This window comes from Callithrix jacchus, chromosome X (assembly GCF_049354715.1).
Source record: "Callithrix jacchus isolate 240 chromosome X, calJac240_pri, whole genome shotgun sequence".
Lineage (NCBI taxonomy): Eukaryota > Metazoa > Chordata > Mammalia > Primates > Cebidae > Callithrix > Callithrix jacchus.
The window spans coordinates 49,038,518-49,057,612 of NC_133524.1; the positions used below are offsets into that span (position 1 = coordinate 49,038,518).

General features: G+C 49.5%; 1 protein-coding gene across 4 annotated transcripts; it reads left to right on the forward strand.

Annotated features, from left to right (window-relative positions):
* The first annotated feature begins 5,565 nt into the window (after positions 1 to 5,565).
* On the forward strand, positions 5,566 to 11,877 carry FTSJ1 (FtsJ RNA 2'-O-methyltransferase 1). Of its 4 annotated transcripts, none has more exons than XM_035288354.3 (11): positions 5,566 to 5,762; positions 7,287 to 7,486; positions 7,767 to 7,836; positions 7,935 to 8,025; positions 8,306 to 8,384; positions 10,080 to 10,132; positions 10,216 to 10,269; positions 10,353 to 10,455; positions 10,558 to 10,641; positions 11,332 to 11,435; positions 11,527 to 11,877. In XM_035288354.3, the coding sequence occupies exons 2-11, from the start codon at positions 7,366 to 7,368 to the stop codon at positions 11,824 to 11,826; spliced, it is 1,059 nt and encodes a 352-aa protein (XP_035144245.1). In that variant the 5' UTR covers positions 5,566 to 5,762; positions 7,287 to 7,365; the 3' UTR covers positions 11,827 to 11,877. The 4 variants fall into 4 exon arrangements, with proteins under 4 accessions (XP_035144245.1, XP_035144248.1, XP_035144247.1 ...); XM_035288357.3 differs by having other exon boundaries at positions 11,338 to 11,435; XM_035288356.3 differs by having other exon boundaries at positions 7,342 to 7,486.
* The last annotated feature ends 7,218 nt before the right edge of the window (positions 11,878 to 19,095 follow it).

The window sequence follows — 19,095 nt, forward strand, 5'->3', positions numbered from 1 at the left end:
GGGTCCTGGGTCTTTCCCACACACACAATCCAGGTTCAGCTGGCCCCAGGGGCAAACTTCCAGGTTCAAACCCTAGAATGATTTCTCTGTGTATGTGAACTTGTATGTGCACTTGTGACCACATGTAACCGCATACAGCTCCAGTCACACAGAGAGGCACTCACAAGCTGACGTGATTGTACAAACAGAAAAGCCACAGTCTACATTGTAGGGGAGCCAAAAAATAATAAAAAAGAAAAAGAAAAGAAAAGCCACAGTCTCTTTCTCTCTGTCTCTCAAGCGCGAGCACACACACACACACACACACACACACACACACAACTGCATTCCAGCAAATGACTGCACACAGCCGTGTACACACACAGCTAGTCATAAATCAAGTCAGAAAAGAAACGCACAGGGAAAGCATATACCAGCACACAAACACGACGTACAGGAATGCAGAGTACGCTTACTATCGTTGCAAAGAAGAAATCCAGAAACCACACCGAAAGCTGCACAAGGAAGAAACAGGAGAAGCAGATAGTACTCATACCATGGCACCAGAAGAAACGCCCCGAGGGCACACATACCTGCAGCCACTTGCTAAGGAGAGATACAAATACAGCAGCAGACACACAAAGAAAGACATGTGCACATAGATATACACATAGGAGGGACAAGTACTCTGACACACTCGTCACCCACAACCATTACAAAGGAGACAAACACCCAAGCAACACACACACAACCCCAAAGAGATGAACTGCTCAGGCAGACAGCACCAACCAAGCAAGTTACATAGGAAAACAGGTGCAGCTCACATACACGTGGTTGTGGCTGAGAACAGGCAGGTGAGATACATTCAGCGTATTCACACACACACACACACACAACACCCTGCCCAGCCTCCTCCTGCCTCTGTCTCCTTTCCTATCTACTCTGATTTATCTCCCCCCTCATACCCCTCCCCCACCCAGAGCCATTACACATCTGTGCTACCAGCTGGCCAGGGAAAGACACACCTGTCACCAGAGGCCTTGGCCCACGTGGCTAAAGGTGGGGGACGGGACACAGGTATCCATATTTCAAGTCTGAAGTGTCCCATCCAAAGAACTAGCATACCTTATCTTGAATTAAAAAAAAAACAATAGATGGACTGGGTGCAGTGGCTCACACTTGTAATCTCAACACTTTTGGGAGGCCGAGGTGGGCGGATCACCTGAGGTCAGGAGTTCAAGATCAGCCTGGCCAAGATGGTAAAACCCCATCTCTACCAAAAATACAAAAATTAGCTGGGCATGGTGGTGGGCACCTGTAATCCCAGCTACTCAAGAGGCTGAAGCAGGAGATTGCCTGAACCCAGGAGGCGGAGGTTGCGGTGAGCCAAGATCATGCCATTGCACTCCAGCCTGGGCAACAAGAGCAAAACTCCATCTCAACAAAATAAATTAAAAAAAAAATAGACAACCCCCCTCCCCTCTGCATCCATTCACCACCTCCCTGGCACAGCCTCCTGCTCTTATTGCTCTCCTTCCCTCCCAGGCCCTGACCCCACCGGCCTTCCAGCATGGCCCAACACAGGGCTACCAGGCATACAGTAGGTGCTCAATAAAGTCCACTTATATAATATCATATTATTACCGTTACTCTTATTTCTGCCACAGGAACTCTTCTAGGGGAGAGATGAACCTCTATGCAGCTCTAAGAACCCCACAGCTCTGCTAAGTTTCTAGGCACTGCAGATAGTGGGCGCACACCATAAGCCTGTATGGCAGCGGGGAGGCAAAGGGAAAAGTGTGATCTGGCTGCATGGGGGAACCTGTTGTAGAAGGAACAGATGTCTTTAAGTAGGACGGAGGCCTTGAGGCCACGCCAGGGATAAGAACACTTTGTTAGTTCATCAAAGGAGGGCTCCTTCTCAGGGTCATTTAAGGTTTTTGTTGGTTCAGTAAAGCAGACCCTTGTCTAACATTTGGGAGTCCTGTGAAATCTGTTAAAAGTCACTTTGGGGGTTCTCATCAATTCTAAGGAGACCTTTGATTAAAACAGGGCACTACTCGGTAGCATCTAGGGGAGGGAGGGACACAGTGAAGCAGTTAACAGCAAAAGCTTTCTCAGCCCTACCACTTATTAGCTGTGTGGCTAAACAAGCAAGTTCCTAAACCTCACTGCCTCTCAGCTTCCTCAAGGGCAGAATAATGCCTAACTCACTGGGCTATTGACACGATTGAATTAATTACCACAGGCAAAGCACTTAAGACAATGTTTGACACATAGTAACTGCTCAATACATATTTGTGGAAGGAATTAATGATTTCTTCTCAGTGAAAGCCAAGTCCCACTTGCCGGGCTGCATATGGGATTCCAATCTGTCCTTTCATGCAGGCTCCCCAGTGAGTAACTCTGTCCAGTCGCTTCCTTTCCTCAAAGCAGCCCCTGGGCAGCAAAGTCCTAGTCCCCTGCCCCTGGGCCACCCCCCTCTTTCTCTCCCACTGCTAAGATGCCCCCTCCGGGAAAGAGCCGGCCTGGCAGCTCCCTCTTCCTTGACCTCTCCAGGAGGCCAAGGGGAGGACACCTTTACACTCAGTGGGGTGTCGGGTGGGAGCTGCAGGCCGACACCCTACTTCGGGAAGATCCTGGAGAGTTCAGAGGCAGGCTCCTGTCCCCCAAACCCCCGGCCCTGCTGGAGGAAGCAAGTTCCTTTGCTAAAAGTTAAACATCCTCTTCGTGAGCAGCAAGAAAACAGGACGTGGGAAGCGTCCCACAGGGTGAACATAGGCCCCCAATGCCTGGCACCCCCTCCTCTCTTGTGGAGCGGAGGCCTGGTGGCTCGAACCCTTCCTTTCTCACACTTGCTCGCCTCTGCAGGGGAGTCCTGTTCCCACAGTCCCCACAATGCCCTTGAGTTCTGCTGACAAAGCTCTGGCTTCTTCCCTTATTCTCAGAGTCTCTACGCCTCCACCCAGGGCTCCATGAAAATGCAGGACGCACCACTGGGGTAAAAATGAAGGAACGAAGCAACAAAAGGATGAATTCAACCAACATTTGTTGAACATCAACTGTGCACCACCCCTGTTCCAAGCACTGGGAGGCAGCAGTGAACATAACAGAACAGGAATCCCTGCCTGGTGAAGCTCGTGTGCTAAGGAATCAATCATTCCGTTCTTTATTATTTTTTTTTCTTGAAACAGGGTCTCACTGTGTTGCCCAGGCCGGAGAGCAGTGGCATGATCAGCTCATTGAAACCTCAAATTCCTATGCTCAAGCGATCCTCCTGCCTTAGCCTCTCAAATAACTGGGACTATGGACGAATACCACCATGCCCAGCTAATTTTTAAATTATTTCTTGTAGAGATGAGGTCTCACTATGTTGGCCAGGCTGGTCATGAACGCCTGGCCTCAAGCAGTCCTACTGCCTTGGCCTCCCAAAGTGTGAGGATTACAGGCGTGAGTCACAGCATCCAGATTTTTGTTTGTTTGTTTGTTTGCTTGTTTGTTTGTTTTTTGAGGCAGGGTCTCACTCTGTTACCTAAGCTGGAATGCAGTAGCACGATGTCAGCTCACTGCCACCTCTGCCTCCTGGGTTCAAGCCATCCTCCCACCTTGGTTTCCTGAGTAGCTGGGACTAGAAGTGTGAACCACCATGCCCAGCTAATTTTTGTATTTTTAGTAGAGACAGGGTTTCACTATGTTCGCCAGTCTGGTCTCCAACTCCTAACCTCGACTGATCCACCCACCTCTCGCCTCCCAAAGTTCTGGGCTTACAAGGGTGAGCCACCTCACCCGGTCCTTTTATTATTTAAAGAGACATGTGTTTTCACCAAGTTGCCCAGGCTGGATTCGAACCCCTGGGCTCCAGGGATCCTCCCGATTCAGCCTCTGGAGTAGCTGAGACTAAAGGTGCAAGCCACAGTCCCTGGCTAATACTCATATGCATGTTGTCAGGATTAAAATGAATGAACAAAGGGAAGGACATGCTGGAGCCAACTTGTACAAGTTGGGAGGAGCTATTCAATTTTCAGGAATTTTGCAAATTGGTTGTTAAACAGCTGGTTTAACAACTGGTTTTGTTTGTTAAGACAGGATCTCACTCTGTCACCCACACTGGAGTGCAATGGCACAATCAAGGCTCATGTAATCCTCCCATCTCAGCCTCTCAAGTAGCTGGAACTACTCACGCACACCACCATGCCCAGCTATTTTTATTTTTTGTAGATGCGGATCTCATCATATTGCTCAGGCTGGTCTTGAACTCCTGGACTCAAGCGATCCTTCCACCTCAGTCTCCTAAAGTTAAACAGCTATGGTTAAAAACGAAATTATGTGGCCAGGTGCAGTGGCTCACGCCTGTAATCCCAGCACTTTGGGAATCTGAGGCAGGTGGATCACCTGAGGTCAGGAGTTCGAGATCACCCTGGCCAACATGGTGAAACCCTCGTCCCTACTAAAAATAGAAAAATTAGCCAGACATAGTGACTGGTGCCTGTAATTCCAGCTATTCAGGAGGCTGAGGCAGGAGAATCATTTGAACCTGGGAGGCAGAGGTCGCAGTGAGCTGAGATGGCACCATTGCACTTCAGCCTGGGGGACAAGAGTGAGACTTCATCTCAAAAAAAGAAATGATATAAACTTACTCAAAATTCGTCACTTCCTAATTATTTTACCTCATTCCACTATTCTCTATGTTCTTGAGGTCATTTAGCTCCATTTTATCTGTATGGTAAAAATAATACATGATAGTGCACTACTGCATCTCTTTTGAACTCCCTGTTCAGTGACCACAGGTCGGTACCATGAAATCTAACAAGAAGCTTGTACCTAAGCCACGGAAATTGGCAAATGCTAGAAACCAGTCTCCCTTCCCCCCGCCACCACCCCTGCTCCAGCCAGTGGTTAACCATTTACCAGCACACCACTGAGGGTATTTAGAGCTTAGTACATGGTAAACGCTATGATAAACGTTTTCATTATATTTCCGTTTGTCCACTGGGTCAGGATGCATAGTCTTTTTTTGTGTCTGGGTTGTAATTTAAAATGTTTGAAGATGACAGAATTACAAAAGGTCAGAGTGGCTAAACTACACCTATTTAACCTCCAAGTAATGCCGTGAAGTCTGTACTATTGATTATCCCCATTTTTCAGACAGGGAAACTGAAGTTCTGAAGCGGTACAACTTAAGCAGCGCCATCCACTAGCTATAGTGCGATCTGACATTGCAGCAGAGCAGCCTCCGGGCGCTAGTCACTTCAAGAACACATTTTCCTTACTGTCACGTTTATGCCTCCAGCGGTAATTTAGCCTCCCGGCACGCGAAAAATGAATGGGCGCCATCGTGCGCGTGGCATCTTGGGAAATGTAGTTTACAGGCTCAATGACAAGCAAAGTCCAAGAAGGGAGGGGCGGGGAAGCAAATCGATCTTGGCCTCGGAATAAAAAGAACAAAGAATCGCTGACAGCTTGCGCGTCACGGCGCTGCAGCCACGCAGATCGTGGATTTAGCCGCTTTGGCCGTGCCCGTTGCATGCCGGGAAATGCAGTTCGCGAGCCCCAGTTACGTCGACACAAGATGACGGGACTCACGTTGTACGTTGAGATCGGGTCCCGCACGCCGGAGCCTGGGCGGTCCACGATGCCGAGTTTGCCAAACTGCCACAGCCCATAGGTTTGCCCGCCGGACATTCGGGTGGACTAGGAACACGAACTGAAGCCCTACGACTAACCCGTTTGCGCTCTCGCGGAGGCACAGGCTGCTCGAGGACCACCCTGACTCAGAAACTAAGGTGGGCCCTGGGGTGCGGAGGGCAGGGATGCGGGCGGAGGCTGCTGAGGCACGCCTGCACTGCCCCACCGGTGGGGGAAGGAGGGAGGTCCGGCGGCTGGCACCTAGTGGTCTCTAGACCCAAGGTTTGTCTGCAGAAAGGGACCAGTAGGCGGGATGGGTTCAAGGTGGGGACATGGGATGCAGCGGTCAGAGCTGCCTGGAGGCGGACCTAGTGGTCCCGATGGAGCTGTGGTCTTTGAGGTATTGAGGAGGGACGGGGAGTGTGGTCTGAAGGCTGTTTAATGGGAGGTTGAGTGGAGCACAAGTGTCGGGTGTTACTGAGGAATCAATGGGGGCGAATAAGAGTATTTTAGTCGAAGTGTTCATTGATTGATTAATGAGAGGGTGGCAGAGTAAGCAACTAGAATACAACGAGTGGTGGATGGGAAATTGATCCCCGATGGATTGATGGAGGTATGATATTCAACAGGTTAATGGAAAGTGATGGGGCATAGTAATGTCAAGGATGATGGTGAGGCTGTGGGGGGAATCAGCCGATCGATGGAGGTCATGATCAAGGGGCCGTGGTGAGAGAAGAGATAATGAGAGGCTGATGGTGTTGTAGTCAGAGTCAGTAGTTGGGCTATGGTGGCATGACCATTGACTAATTAATGGGGACAGAATGAGCAAAGAGAGGTAGTAAACTAGGGTTTTGAGGGATTTAACTTTTGTGGGTACATAGTAGGTGAATAGTAAACTGTTGGAGTGTGATTATCCAGTGATGGATCCATGGAGAGTGGGGTGGACAGTGAGGGAAAAATGGGGAACTGATGAGTGATTATCAGGGAGTAATGTGTTTGTTAATGAAAGGGTTACAGGGCAGGGGACTAGTGCTGTGATCTCTGAAGGGTCTATTGGAGAAAACTAAGTTAATGGGGGCTGATAAATCAGTAATTGCGTGCTCAATGGGGATCTAATAGCCATGATTCTCCAGGCATTAATAGAGGTTCATAAGGATGTAGTAATAATGGGACTGTTTAAGGGATTAATGGGGAATGGGGTAGAATGAGAGAGATATAGGGAGTGGGAGGTACAATGAGGTTGTATTAGAATAATGGTGCAAAGCAAGGGATTAATGGGGGGCTAATAGGACTATATGAATCTAGGGACAATGGGGACAACTGGGGAGACAGTGCGATGTTAATGGGCATGACATGGGCAGAGAAGGGTTGACAGTGACAGTTACAGGGTTTAATGTGTGGAGTGTGGGACAGTGATGGGAGGTGAACAGGTTCACAAGTAGGCCATCTATGGGATGAATGCTGGGTTTATGGGATCTTTTGTGGGAACTGTGGGGTAAGTGATGGGGGCAGAGGGTCTGTGTGATAAGCAATGGAGCCTGAGAGTTCAGTGATAGGATCCTTCAGGCCCTATAAGGTCAATGGGGTCAGTGCCAGGGCTTTAGTCAGCCCATCTTCTGTGTAAGCTGTCACGTGGGTCAGATGAGCCCAGTTCAGTTTGTGTGGTTCTCTCCAACCTACAGAGGTAGGTGGTCACCTGGTTACTGATACTGGGAGGCATCAGCTGACTGTCTGCAGGTCCTTGGGCAAGTGGTGTGTGAGATGGGACGGACGTCGAAGGACAAGCGGGATGTCTACTACCGCCTGGCCAAGGAGAATGGCTGGCGTGCTCGCAGCGCCTTCAAACTGCTACAACTGGACAAGGAATTTCATCTCTTTCAAGGTCCCTGACTGGCGGGCAGGTCACTGGGTGGTGAGGTGGGCACAGGAGATAGACAAGTCGGCTGGGTCTACAGAGCTCCGTCTGGTAGGTGGGCTGGCTCAGAGGGTCTCTGGGGCAGGGAGACAGGCAGGAAGATAGGCAGAATACCAGAGAGGAGTTGGGCACCTGGGTAGTGGAGAGATGTGGGTGCTCCCCAGGGGAGAGGGGTGAGCTTTGCAGGGGTCTCCAGATTGGAGAAGTGGGTGCAGCTGACCAGGACACTTTCACTATGTGTGCCCAGGTGTGACACGGGCAGTTGACCTGTGCGCAGCCCCAGGCAGCTGGAGCCAGGTGCTGAGCCAGAAGATTGGGTAAGTGTGGGGGTCCCAGATGGGAAACCCAGGAGGGCTGGCTGGGTGGGAGGGGCCGGGGAGTAAAACTAGGCTGACATGGGCTGTGTTGTCCACAGGGGCCAAGGGTCCGGCCACGTGGTGGCTGTGGACCTGCAGGCTATGGCTCCACTACCAGGTGTGGTACAGATCCAGGGTGACATCACTCAGGTAAGAGCATGGCTGAGGGAGCTGGGATATATCCTGGGTGAAGACCCTTACCTGGGGTCTATGTAGAGTCAAAGAGAAACAGAGAGAGAAAGAGAATGAGAGAGTAACCATGGAGAAACAGCCAGCAGGTCATCACTGCAGAAAATGATGGTGCTGGGTCCCCAGAGATGGAGCCCAGTCTTAGACAGGCAAAGCCTGGGAGGGCCAGGACCATGGGCAGGTGGGATCTGAGGGCAGCAGTGGAGGGCCATGGGGCCACTCATCCTCCCTCTCTCCATAGCTGTCCACTGCCAAGGAGATCATCCAGCACTTTAAGGGCTGCCCTGCGGACCTAGTGGTGTGTGACGGGGCTCCTGATGGTAAATAGCAACAAAAAGTGGGAGGCCAGGCGGGGTCCCTGTTTGTCCTTCTCTGGATCTCCCACCTTGGTTGACTTCACCTGTTCAATTACTCCCTGCCTCTCCCTTCTGCTATCAGCTTTCTCCCACATCTGGCAACTTCTCCCTACCTTTGCTCCTGCTCTCTCTCTGCCTCTCTCTTCCTCCCACTCGCACCCCACCCTTTGAGTTTCAGGTCTGTTGCCTACCTGTCCCTGCTCTCATCTCTCTGCAACTGTCCAATTCTGTTGCACTGTTCATTCATTTTCAGCCAGCCAGCCATTCAACATACATTTACTGAGCACCTGTTGTGTCGGGAAAACATTCATGAATAAAATTTCATTAATCTTTAACCTCATGGAGCTGATGTTCTGGTGGGAGCAAATGGAAAAGTAAATAAACGACTGAGCTTTGTACCATTAAAAGGGGATAGTAACCTAGTGCTTTGGGAGAATGAGGTGAGAAGAACACTTCAGGCTAGGAGTTTGAGACCAGCCTGGGCATCATAGCAAGACCCTGGCTTCAAAAATTAGCTGGGCATAGTGGTGCATGCCCATAGTCCCAACTACTCAGGAGGCTGAGGCAGGAGGATCACTTGAGCCCAAGAAGTCAAGGTTACAGTACGCTATGATCGCACCACTACAACTCCAGCCTGGGCAACAGAGACCCTGTCTCTAAAAAAAGGGGGTGGGAGATAGGTACCATAGGGAAATCATTGAGCAGGAGGAAGGCGAGAGTACCTGTTAGAATTTTAAATGAAGTGGATGGGGAAGGCCTCACTGACTTAACAGCAGAGACTAAAGGAGGTGGAGAAGTAAGCTATGGATATGTCTGGAGGAAGAGCAATCCAGGCAACATTCCAACCCGTGCAAAGGCCCTGAGGCAGGAGGGTGTTTGCTATGTATGAGTACAGGCAAGAAGATCACTGTGGTTGGAACAGAGTGAGGGAGAAAGTGGTAAGAGGTGACATCAGAGAGGTGACAGGGGACAAGTCCTCTTGGGCCTCATGGGCCATGGTGAGGATGTTCGCATTTTCACGAGATAACAGCTTGGAGAAAACCATGAGAGGGTTGTGAGCAGAAGAGGACTATGCCAGGCTTGGGTTGCTGTGAGCTGTGTGAGGGCCAAGGGCAGAAGCAGGGGCTCCAGGGTGGAGTAGTCTAGGCAAGTGAGAATGGTGGGGGCAGTGGTGGAGAGGAGAAGAAGGTCAAGTCAGATCTTTTGAAAGTAGATGTGTTGATGGCTTGAATGTGGGTGTGAGGAGAGGATGCGGGGAGGAGCATCAGAGATGACTAAGGTTTTGGACCTGAATAACTAGAAGGCTCAGATGAGATGAGGGAGGGGTGGTGGTGGGAGGCGCAGGTTTGGGGAGGAAGGTCAGAAATTTGGTTGCGGATGTGTTAGAGATGTGGAATATGATTTGTGAATCGAGTTCAGAGGAGCAGTCTGGGCTAGAGGTGGAAGTGCTAATGATGCTTGTACGTGAGGTTGTTTTAGAATTCAAATGAGTTATAAGGTTAGGAGCTCAGAATATGTATCCAGTTGGCAGATAGTAATTTGCATCCAGAAGCTTAGCAGTAAGAGAGCCTGGAAAATGTTTTTAGTTTCTGATCTGTGTGGTACAAGAAGCTGCACAGAGCCGCATGGGCCCCCCTAACGCTGTTCCTCTTGCCATAGTAACCGGCCTCCATGATGTTGACGAGTATATGCAGGCCCAGCTCCTCCTAGCTGTGAGTAACCCTGGCCACCCCTGACCCACTGGCCCTCTCCTGGTTGTCTCCACCTCAGCCTCAGTTGTCTGTCCTGCCCACAGGCTCTGAACATCGCTACACATGTCCTGAAGCCAGGGGGCTGCTTTGTGGCCAAGGTAAGTCTCAAGGAACCTGGTGGAGTAGAGAGAGGTTGCTGAGGGCCACCCTCACCCACTATCTTTGACTTCCCACCCTGCAGATATTCCGAGGCCGGGATGTGACGCTCCTCTACAGCCAGCTGCGGGTCTTCTTCTCCAGCGTGCTGTGTGCCAAGCCCAGGAGCAGCCGGAACTCCAGCATCGGTCAGTAGGGTGGAGGGGCCAGGCAGGTGGAGGGGCATCTCTGGGATGCTGCCTGCACAAGAAGGAAGCGGAAGTCACACCTCACCTGTATTCCCCCGGCAGAGGCCTTTGCTGTCTGTCAGGGCTATGACCCTCCCGAGGGCTTCATGCCGGACCTGAGCAAACCCCTGCTGGACCACTCTTACGGTGAGAGCTGGAGCACAGGCCACCCCTGGGGGACTCTGCCCCACCTTATGCAATCTAGGTCCCACGAGGGCCCACAGCCTCACCCGCTGGTAGAGGCTCTATTCCCCCCATGGGAATTTTTTTCCCAAGGGGATCCTCAGCCCCATTTTCTGGTAGAAATTCTACGCTTTATGGGTATTTTGTCCCCGGGGGAGCTGCAGCCCAGGCAGTCCTGTAGTGGTGACTCTTAGGCCTGGTGAAAGTTCCATCCCAGGAGGATCCTGAGCCCTGCCCCAGTGGAGTCTCCACCTGCCTAAGGACACTGTCTTCTAGGAAGATCTCAGTCATGCCCCCAGGTGGAAGCCTCCTCCATGTGAAACTTTTGTCCCTTCAGCCTCTAGTGGGAAGAGATAGAGAGCCTGCCCCTGGGATGACATTTGAGTGAGGGAGACATCATCCAGGCACATATAATCCAATATCAGGTGGATATAAGTGCAGTGAAAAACAGCAGGGCACCGATGTTTTAGAAGGGGTGATTACGGAGGGCCTCCCTGAGGAGGTGATCCGAGCCAAATGAAGGATTTATGGTGGGGTGGAAAGAGAGTAGCTGGTGGATCTGCAGGGAAGGCTTGGCACCCATGCTGCTGCCTGTGTCATGACTGGCCCCAGGCGTCCTGACCTTGTCCTCAGTTGTCTCCCCCTGTTCCTAAGACTCAGATTTCAACCAGCTGGATGGTCCCACCCGCATCATTGTGCCTTTTGTGACCTGTGGGGACCTGAGCTCCTACGACTCGGACCGCAGTTACCCACTGGACGTGAGTGCCCAACCAACAGTCGGTGGGTGGGAGGAAGGGCTGTCCTAGGTTCCCAGGTCCTGACTGTCTCCCTACTCCTCTGTCCCTGCAGCTAGAGGATGGCTCCGAGTACAAGTATACTCCACCTACACAGCCCCCCATCTCACCACCATACCAGGAGGCCTGCACATTGAAGAAGAAGGGGCAGCTGGCCAAGGAGATCCGCCCCCAGGACTGCCCCATCAGCAGAGTAGACACATTTCCCCAGCCCCTAGCCGCCCCTCAGTGCCACACACTGCTGGCCTCTGAGGTCTGGAAATGTGACTCTGAGCCTGCATTGACCCCTTCCCCTCTTTCTGACCCAAACCTCATGGTTTCTGGGGCCAAAATTCTCTTTCCTGCCTCCCAATAGCTATAAAAAATTGGTAAAACCAAGCATAATGAATGGAAAAGTTTCACCAAACATGTGAGTCACTTATCTTTTTCTTGGGTAAATGGAAGACAATGAAATGAGTTGTTCACCTTAACCCATTATGGTAAGTTTGCCTGGTTATCTAAGGGTTTGAGTAAGGGCCACTTTTATGAAAAACCTCAGTAAAATTTCACCTTTGAAATTTTTATGTCAACTGATAAGATTTTAATCAACAAGCCCTTTTCTAAATATCTGTTGTTATATGTTAGGAACTGCTTTAAGCATTTTACATTTGAGGCATTCAGTAAACATTTATTGAGCACATAATGTGTGCCAGGCGTTGTTCTAGGTTTGGAGATAGAGCAGGGAGCAAAACAAACATCTTGGCTCTCACAGAGCTTCCAGTTTGGGAAAGAGGCAACAATCAATAAAACAGTCTGTGAGTGCAAGAGTTTACATATACGCACACACACACTATATAGCTTGCATTTCTCCATTTACATACCTTGCAATATATGTAACATGTAAGAGTAATATGGGCTATAAAAAATAGAAAAAGGTAAATCAGGGTGAAGAGAATCAGGAATTCTAGGCATGGCAGTTTTCATCTTTTGGTGTGGTTTTTTTTTTGAGACAAGGTCTCACTCTGTCGCCCAGGAGTTCAGTGGTGCCATCTTCCAGGTTCAAACAATCCTCCTACCTCAGCTTCCCAAGTAACTGGGACTACAGTCATGCACCACCAGGCCCAGCAAATTTTTGTATTTTGGGGGGAGATTGAGTTTCACCATGTTGCCCAGGCTCATCTTGATCTACTGGGCTCAAGCAGTCTGCCCTCCTCGGCCTCCCAAAGAACCAGGATTATAGGCATGAGCTGTTGCACCCAGTCAGTTTGCACTTTTTAAAAAGGATTGTCACAGAAGGCCTTAGACATTCCTCACAGTGTAATGTTTGAGCAAAGACCTGAACGTACCACTGGAGGGAAGCTGTGTATTTATTGGAGGGAAGAGCATTCTGGGTAAAGGAAATTGCCAAGTCCCAAAGGTGGAACCACATGTGGTATAGGAGGAAAGTTTATCCATATAGCCACATGTGCTAAAACTGACCTTAGAGGATGGTCCTTTCTGACAATTACATAGGAGGATATTCAGACTAAGTCTGCCATCACAAAAAGCCACCTTTTTTTTGAGATGGAGGATTGCCCTGTCACCCAGGCTGGAGTGCAATGACAGTCTCAGCCTCCTGAGTAGCTGGGATTACAGGCACCCACCGCCATGCATAACTAATTTTTGTATTTTTAGTAGAGACAGGGTTTCGCCATGTTGGCCAGACTGCTCTCGAACTCCTGACCTCAGGTGATCCACCCACCTCGGCCTCCCAAAATTCTGGGATTACAGGTGTGAGCCACCGCGCCTGACCTTTTTTGTTTTGTTTTGTTTTGAGATGGAGGGAGTCTTGCTGTGTCGCCCAGGCTGGATGGAGTGCAGTGGCACTATCTCAGCTCACTCCAACCTCTGCCTCCTGGGTTCAAGAGATTCTCCTGCCTCCACCTCCTGAGTAGCTGGGATTACAGATACATGCCACCACCTTACCTGGCTGATTTTTGTGTTTTTAGTAGAGAAGCGGTTTTGCCATGTTGGCCAGGCTGGTCTTGAACTCCTGACCTCACAAGATCTGCCTGGCTCAGGCCTCCCAAAGTGTTGGGATTACAGGCATGAGCCACCACACCCAGCCACAAGAAGTCACCTTAAGAGAAATTGAAACAGCAAGTCATTGTGTGAAAAGAGATTGACAATTTCTAATATTTAAAGGGTCCCATAAATCAATAAGAAAAAAATGAGAATGGCCAGTAAGTGTATGAAAAGCTGCTCATCAGGAAAATGGAAGTGAAAACTCAAAATATTGACAAGACTAAGTATTTGGAAGGATATGCAGCAATTGAAAGCCTCATACACACTACTGGGAATGTAAAATGGTACAGCCACTGTGGAAAACCATTAGGCATTATCTACTAAAGCTGCATGGGTACGAGTTCCACTCCTAAGAAATGAATCCTAGAGACCCGGCATGGTGGCAGCCGCCTGTAATCCCAGCTACTCAGAAGGCTGAGGCAGGAGAATTGCTTGAACTCGGGAGGTGGAGGTTGCAGTGAGCTGAGAACGCACCACTGCACTCCAGCCTGGGCAACAGAGTAAGACTCCGTCTCAAAAAAAAAAAAAGGTCATGTGGGGTGGTTCACGCATGTAATCCCAGTACTTTGGGAGGCTGAGGTGGGTGGATCACCTGAGGTCAGGAGTTTGAGACCAGCCTGACCAACATGGTGAAATGCTGTCTCTACTGAAAATACAAAATCAGCTGGGTGTGGTGGCACATGCCTGTAATCCCAGTTACTTGGGAGGCTTGAACCCAGGAGGTGGAGGTTGCAGTAAACAAAGATTGTGCCATTGCACTCTAGCCTGGGCAATAAGAATGAAACTTCATCTCAAAAAAAAAAAAAAGAAAGAAAGAATTGAGTCCTAGAGTGTTGCCAGCAGCACTATCTGTAGTATGCCCATTCCATCATGGTATACTCACGGTGAAGAACTGCACAATGACAGTGAACATCCTGCAATTATACCAAGTAACACCTTGTACTTATTCATTCAACTGAACATACATATGTTTTATGTATTTTCTATATGTTACAGTTCACCATAAAAGTAAGAGGAAATGTCACAGAAATGTTAGCAGCAGAGTTAGCTGGGTGTGGTGGCACATGCCTGCCTGTAATCCCAGCTACTTGGGAGGCTGAGGCAGGAGGATCACTTGAGCTTAGGTTGAGGCTTTCGTGAGCTATGATTGCACCACTGTACTCTAGCCTGGGTGACAGAGCGAGACTATAAAAAAAAAAAAAATACTTTCTTTGACTTTTGGTTAGCTGGCAAGCTGATACAACTCAGAGACTGCTCAATGTCAGGAAAACCGGAACTTGTTGATGAACTTGTTTTCAAAATATCATCTCAACAACGAGGCCTGGACAAACAAGGTCTGAGGAGGGAACTGCAACAACCCTGAAGACAACAAGGAACGAAACCACAGAAGCCTGTCTGCACTGCAGTGGGAATTCTTGGGTGAGGTCTTACCTCTTTAAACATCTTCAGGAGTGTCCTGATTATATCCAGAATTTCCCCTAACAGGAAGGATTCTTAAAGACCTGGATAGAAGCCAGGGGTAACCAGGAACTTGATGGGAGAACATGTTACATCTTCATTTTCGGTAATATAACTGAAATTTGGCCTTACTCCCAAGTTATAAATGCTGGTAACAAATCACAATAGTAAAAGCAGTACCTGGGGTTTTCCCACCAATACAAACCAGTTACAACTGTAATGTAACATAAAAAGGGCATCTTGAAATATTGTTCGTATTTGTCACCTCTTGGAATGATAGCAGATCTTATAATTTGATGTATTAATTTAAAAGCCCATATATTACTGCATCTCAATTTTGTTTCAATTTAATATATATTAGTAACTGTAATTCAATGTAATTGGTTTCCCTTATAATCGTGTGTGTGTGTGTGTGTGTGTGTGTGTGTGTATGTGTCTGTACCTTTAAAAATATTCTGTGAAGGGGTTCACTGATTTAACCAGATGCCTAAGGGTTCCCCAGAACAAATTTATTTATTTATTTTGAGACAGAGTCTCGCTCTGTTGCCCAGGCTGGAGTGCAATGGCATGATCTTGGCTCACTACCTCCCGGGTTCAAGTGATTCTCCACCTCCCGGCTTCAAGTGATTCTCCTGCCTCAGCCTCTTGAGTAGCTGAGACTACAGGCATGCACCATTATGCCCAGCAAATTTTTTGTATTTTTGGTAGAACTGAGGTTTTGCCATATTGGCCAGGCTGGTCTCAAACTCCTTGCCTCAAGTGATCCACCCACCTCAGCCTCTTTTTTCTTTTTCTCTTTTTTTGGGTGGGGGGGGGAGAAAGAGTCTCGCTCTTGTCAACACAGGCTGGAGTGCAGTGGTATGATCTCAACTCACTGCAACCTCTGCCTCCCAGGTTCAAGCAATTCTGCCCTAGCTTCCTGAGTAACTGGGATTACAGGTGCCCGCCACCGTGCCCAGCTAATTTTGGTAATTTTAGTGGAGATGGGGTTTCACCATGTTGGCCAGGCTGGTCTTGAACTCCTGACCTCAGGTGATCCGCCCGCCTCAGCCTCTTAAAGTGCTGGGATAACAGGCATGAGCCACTGCACCCGGCCTCCAGAACAAATTTTTTTGGTTAAGAACCTGTCTTAAAGAAACATCAGAAAGTCTACCTGGACTGCAGTCCTAAATTTCTATAACTTAACAAGCAGGAGCTGACAGAAACTCCCCAGCTACATGAGCAGAACTGTTTTCTACAGCTTAATCCTGTGTCCTTAGAAACACTCACTCACTCGGTGACCCAAGGGCTATACACACCATAGTCCAATGACCTCAGGAGTATCCACATACCAGTCTGCGACCCCAGCTCTTTCCACACCTGACTGTGACTCACCCCAGTCACAGTGTGTGACCCCAGGAGTATACGTACTCAAGTCTGGGACAAGCATTGTCCAATCTCCAGTCAGAAACGGTGCTTAAACTCTGGAGTGTGTGTTTCTAGGCATGTCTACACTCCAGTCTCTGACCACAAGAATAACCACACCCCAGTCCATGTGACTACAGGAATGTCCAGACCCCACTTTGTGTCAGTCTAGGAGTGTCCACACCATGGTGACTTAACCCAGGAGTCTTCTCACCAAAGTCTGTGTGACCACAGGAATGTCCACACCCCAATTTATGAATATGCACAGCCCAAGAACGTATGGTGGAAGTGTCCACACAAAAAGCCACAGGTGTAGCCACACCTATTACAGTGCAAATTCAGCAGCATTCACACGAGAGCCTGTGAGACCTCAGGAGTGTCCTCACACCAGGCTCTGTGAGTCCAGCAGTGGCAATGGCTTGGAGTTTCCTTTTTTATTTTTTTGAGATGGACCTTCTGTTGCCCAGGGTGGAGTGCAATGGTGTGATCTCGGCTCACCGCAACCTCCACCTCCCGGGTTCAAGTGATTCTCCTGCCTCAGGCACCCAAGTAGTTGGGATTACAGGCACATGCCACCATGCCTGGCTAATTTTGTATTTTTAGTAGAGATGGGTTTCTCTATATTGGTCAGGCTGGTCTTGAACTCTTGACCTTGTGATCCACCCGCCTCGGCCTCCCAAAGTGCTGGGATTACAGGTGTGAGCCACCATGCCCAGCCAGAGTTTCCATAGCCATCTTAGTGGTGCCATGAATGTGTACCTCAAACTGTGACCATAGAGGAGTCCAAACTCTAGTCTGGGTGACCCCATGGGTATCCACAGCTCCATCTGTGGTGTTCTGGAAGTGGTGTTGCCCCAGTCCAGCCACCTCAGGAGTGTCCCCACCCAAGTTTTTATGACACGAGTAATGTCCAGTTCTCAGTGTACATGACCCTGGTGTTGTCCAAACCCCATATTCTCTGGCTATTAGTGTGTCTGTACCCTTCTTGATAGCCTTAGGCAGGTGCACTCCCCCGATCTGTATGACTAGGAGACTATTGACTCCCCTGTCATTGTGACCACAGGAGTGTGAAACTCCAGTGCCAGTGACTACTGGTGGGTCCACATTCCAGGCTGGGTAGCCCAGAGAAGGGCACACCCCTGTCTGTGTCACCATAGGAGTTTTCACACCCTAGTATCTGTGACCACACAGGAGTTAATTCCCCAGTCAATGTGACTAGAGGAATGTTCACACAATTGTGTGACCACAGGAGTGCCCACACCTATTTGCATGTCCTGAGAGGTGTTTATACTCCAGCGGGTGTGACCTCAACAGTGTCCACAACACAGTCTGTGTGACTCCAGGAGTGTCCCTCCCCCCAGTCAGTGGGAGTGTAAAAGGATCCACACCAAGTCTTGGGGGCCCAGGGCTGTCCCTTCCCCAATCTTTGTGACTCAGAGGGCATTCACCCTGCAGTCACAAAAATGAAGCATATCCACAGCTGGGTCTGTGTGACCCCAGCAGAGTCCACTTCACAAGTTGTGTAACCACAGGAGTGTCCCCAGCCGAGCCTATGGGAATCCAGGAGTGTTCACATCACAGTCACTTGACTGAAGTGGTGCTGACTTCCCAGCTTATGTATCCTCAGCCATGTCCTTGTTCCAGACTGTGTGACCCCAAGTGTCCACACCTCAACCTCAGTGATCCAAGAGGTATCCTAAATCCAGTCCACGTGACTCCAGTGTTGCCCACACACCAATCTGTATAACCCTAAGAGAACACATCCCAGTTTGTGATGCTTCAGGAGTGGCCACATCCTATTCTGTGTGACCTCAGGAAGGGCTACACCACAATCGGCATGAGCCCAGGATTTCTGGTTTGATTTCTTTGTTTTTTTTGGTTTTTTCAGGCAGAGTTTCGCTCTTGTTGCCCAGGCTGGAGTCCAATGGCACAATCTTGGCTCACCACAACCTCCACTTCCTGGGTTCAAGCGATTCTCCTGCCTCAGCCTCCCAGGTAGCTGGGTTTACGGGCACCCACCACCACGCCTGGCTAATTTTGTATTTTTAGTAGACACGGCGTTTCTCCATGTTTATCAAGCTGGTCTTGAACTCCTGACCTCAGGTAATCCACCTGCCTCAGCCTCCCAAAATGCTAGAATTACAGGCGTGAGCCACCGTGCCCAGACTGACCCCAGGATTTCTTACTCCAAAATCTAGTAACGTCATGTGTGTCTACACCCTCACCTGTGTGATTCCAAGAGGATCCACACCCCAGGCTGTGTGACCCTGGGAAGGTCCTACAGCAGTTCATGTAAACCTGGGAGTGTGCTATTCCCTATCAGTGTGGCTGGGAGGTTGTATCTAGAGGAATGGTGATCCACAGAAAGGTGAAAAGCCAGGCGCAGTGACTCACACCTGTAATCCCAACACTTTGGGAGGCCAAGGCGGATCACCTGAGGTCAGGAGTTTGAGACCAGCCTGGGCAACATGGTGAAACCCCGTCTCTACTAAAAATACAAAAACTAGCTGGGTGTGGTGGTACACACCTATAAACCCAGCTACTTGGGAGGCTGAGGCAGGAGAATCGCTTGAACCTGGGAGGTGGAGGTTGCAGTGAGCTGAGATTGTGCCACTGCACTCCAGACTGGATAATAGGCCAAGACTGTGTCTCAAAAACAGAAAGGCAATGGCCCTGAGGTGCCTGGCACATTTGAGGAACAGCAAGAAGGCCAGTGGGG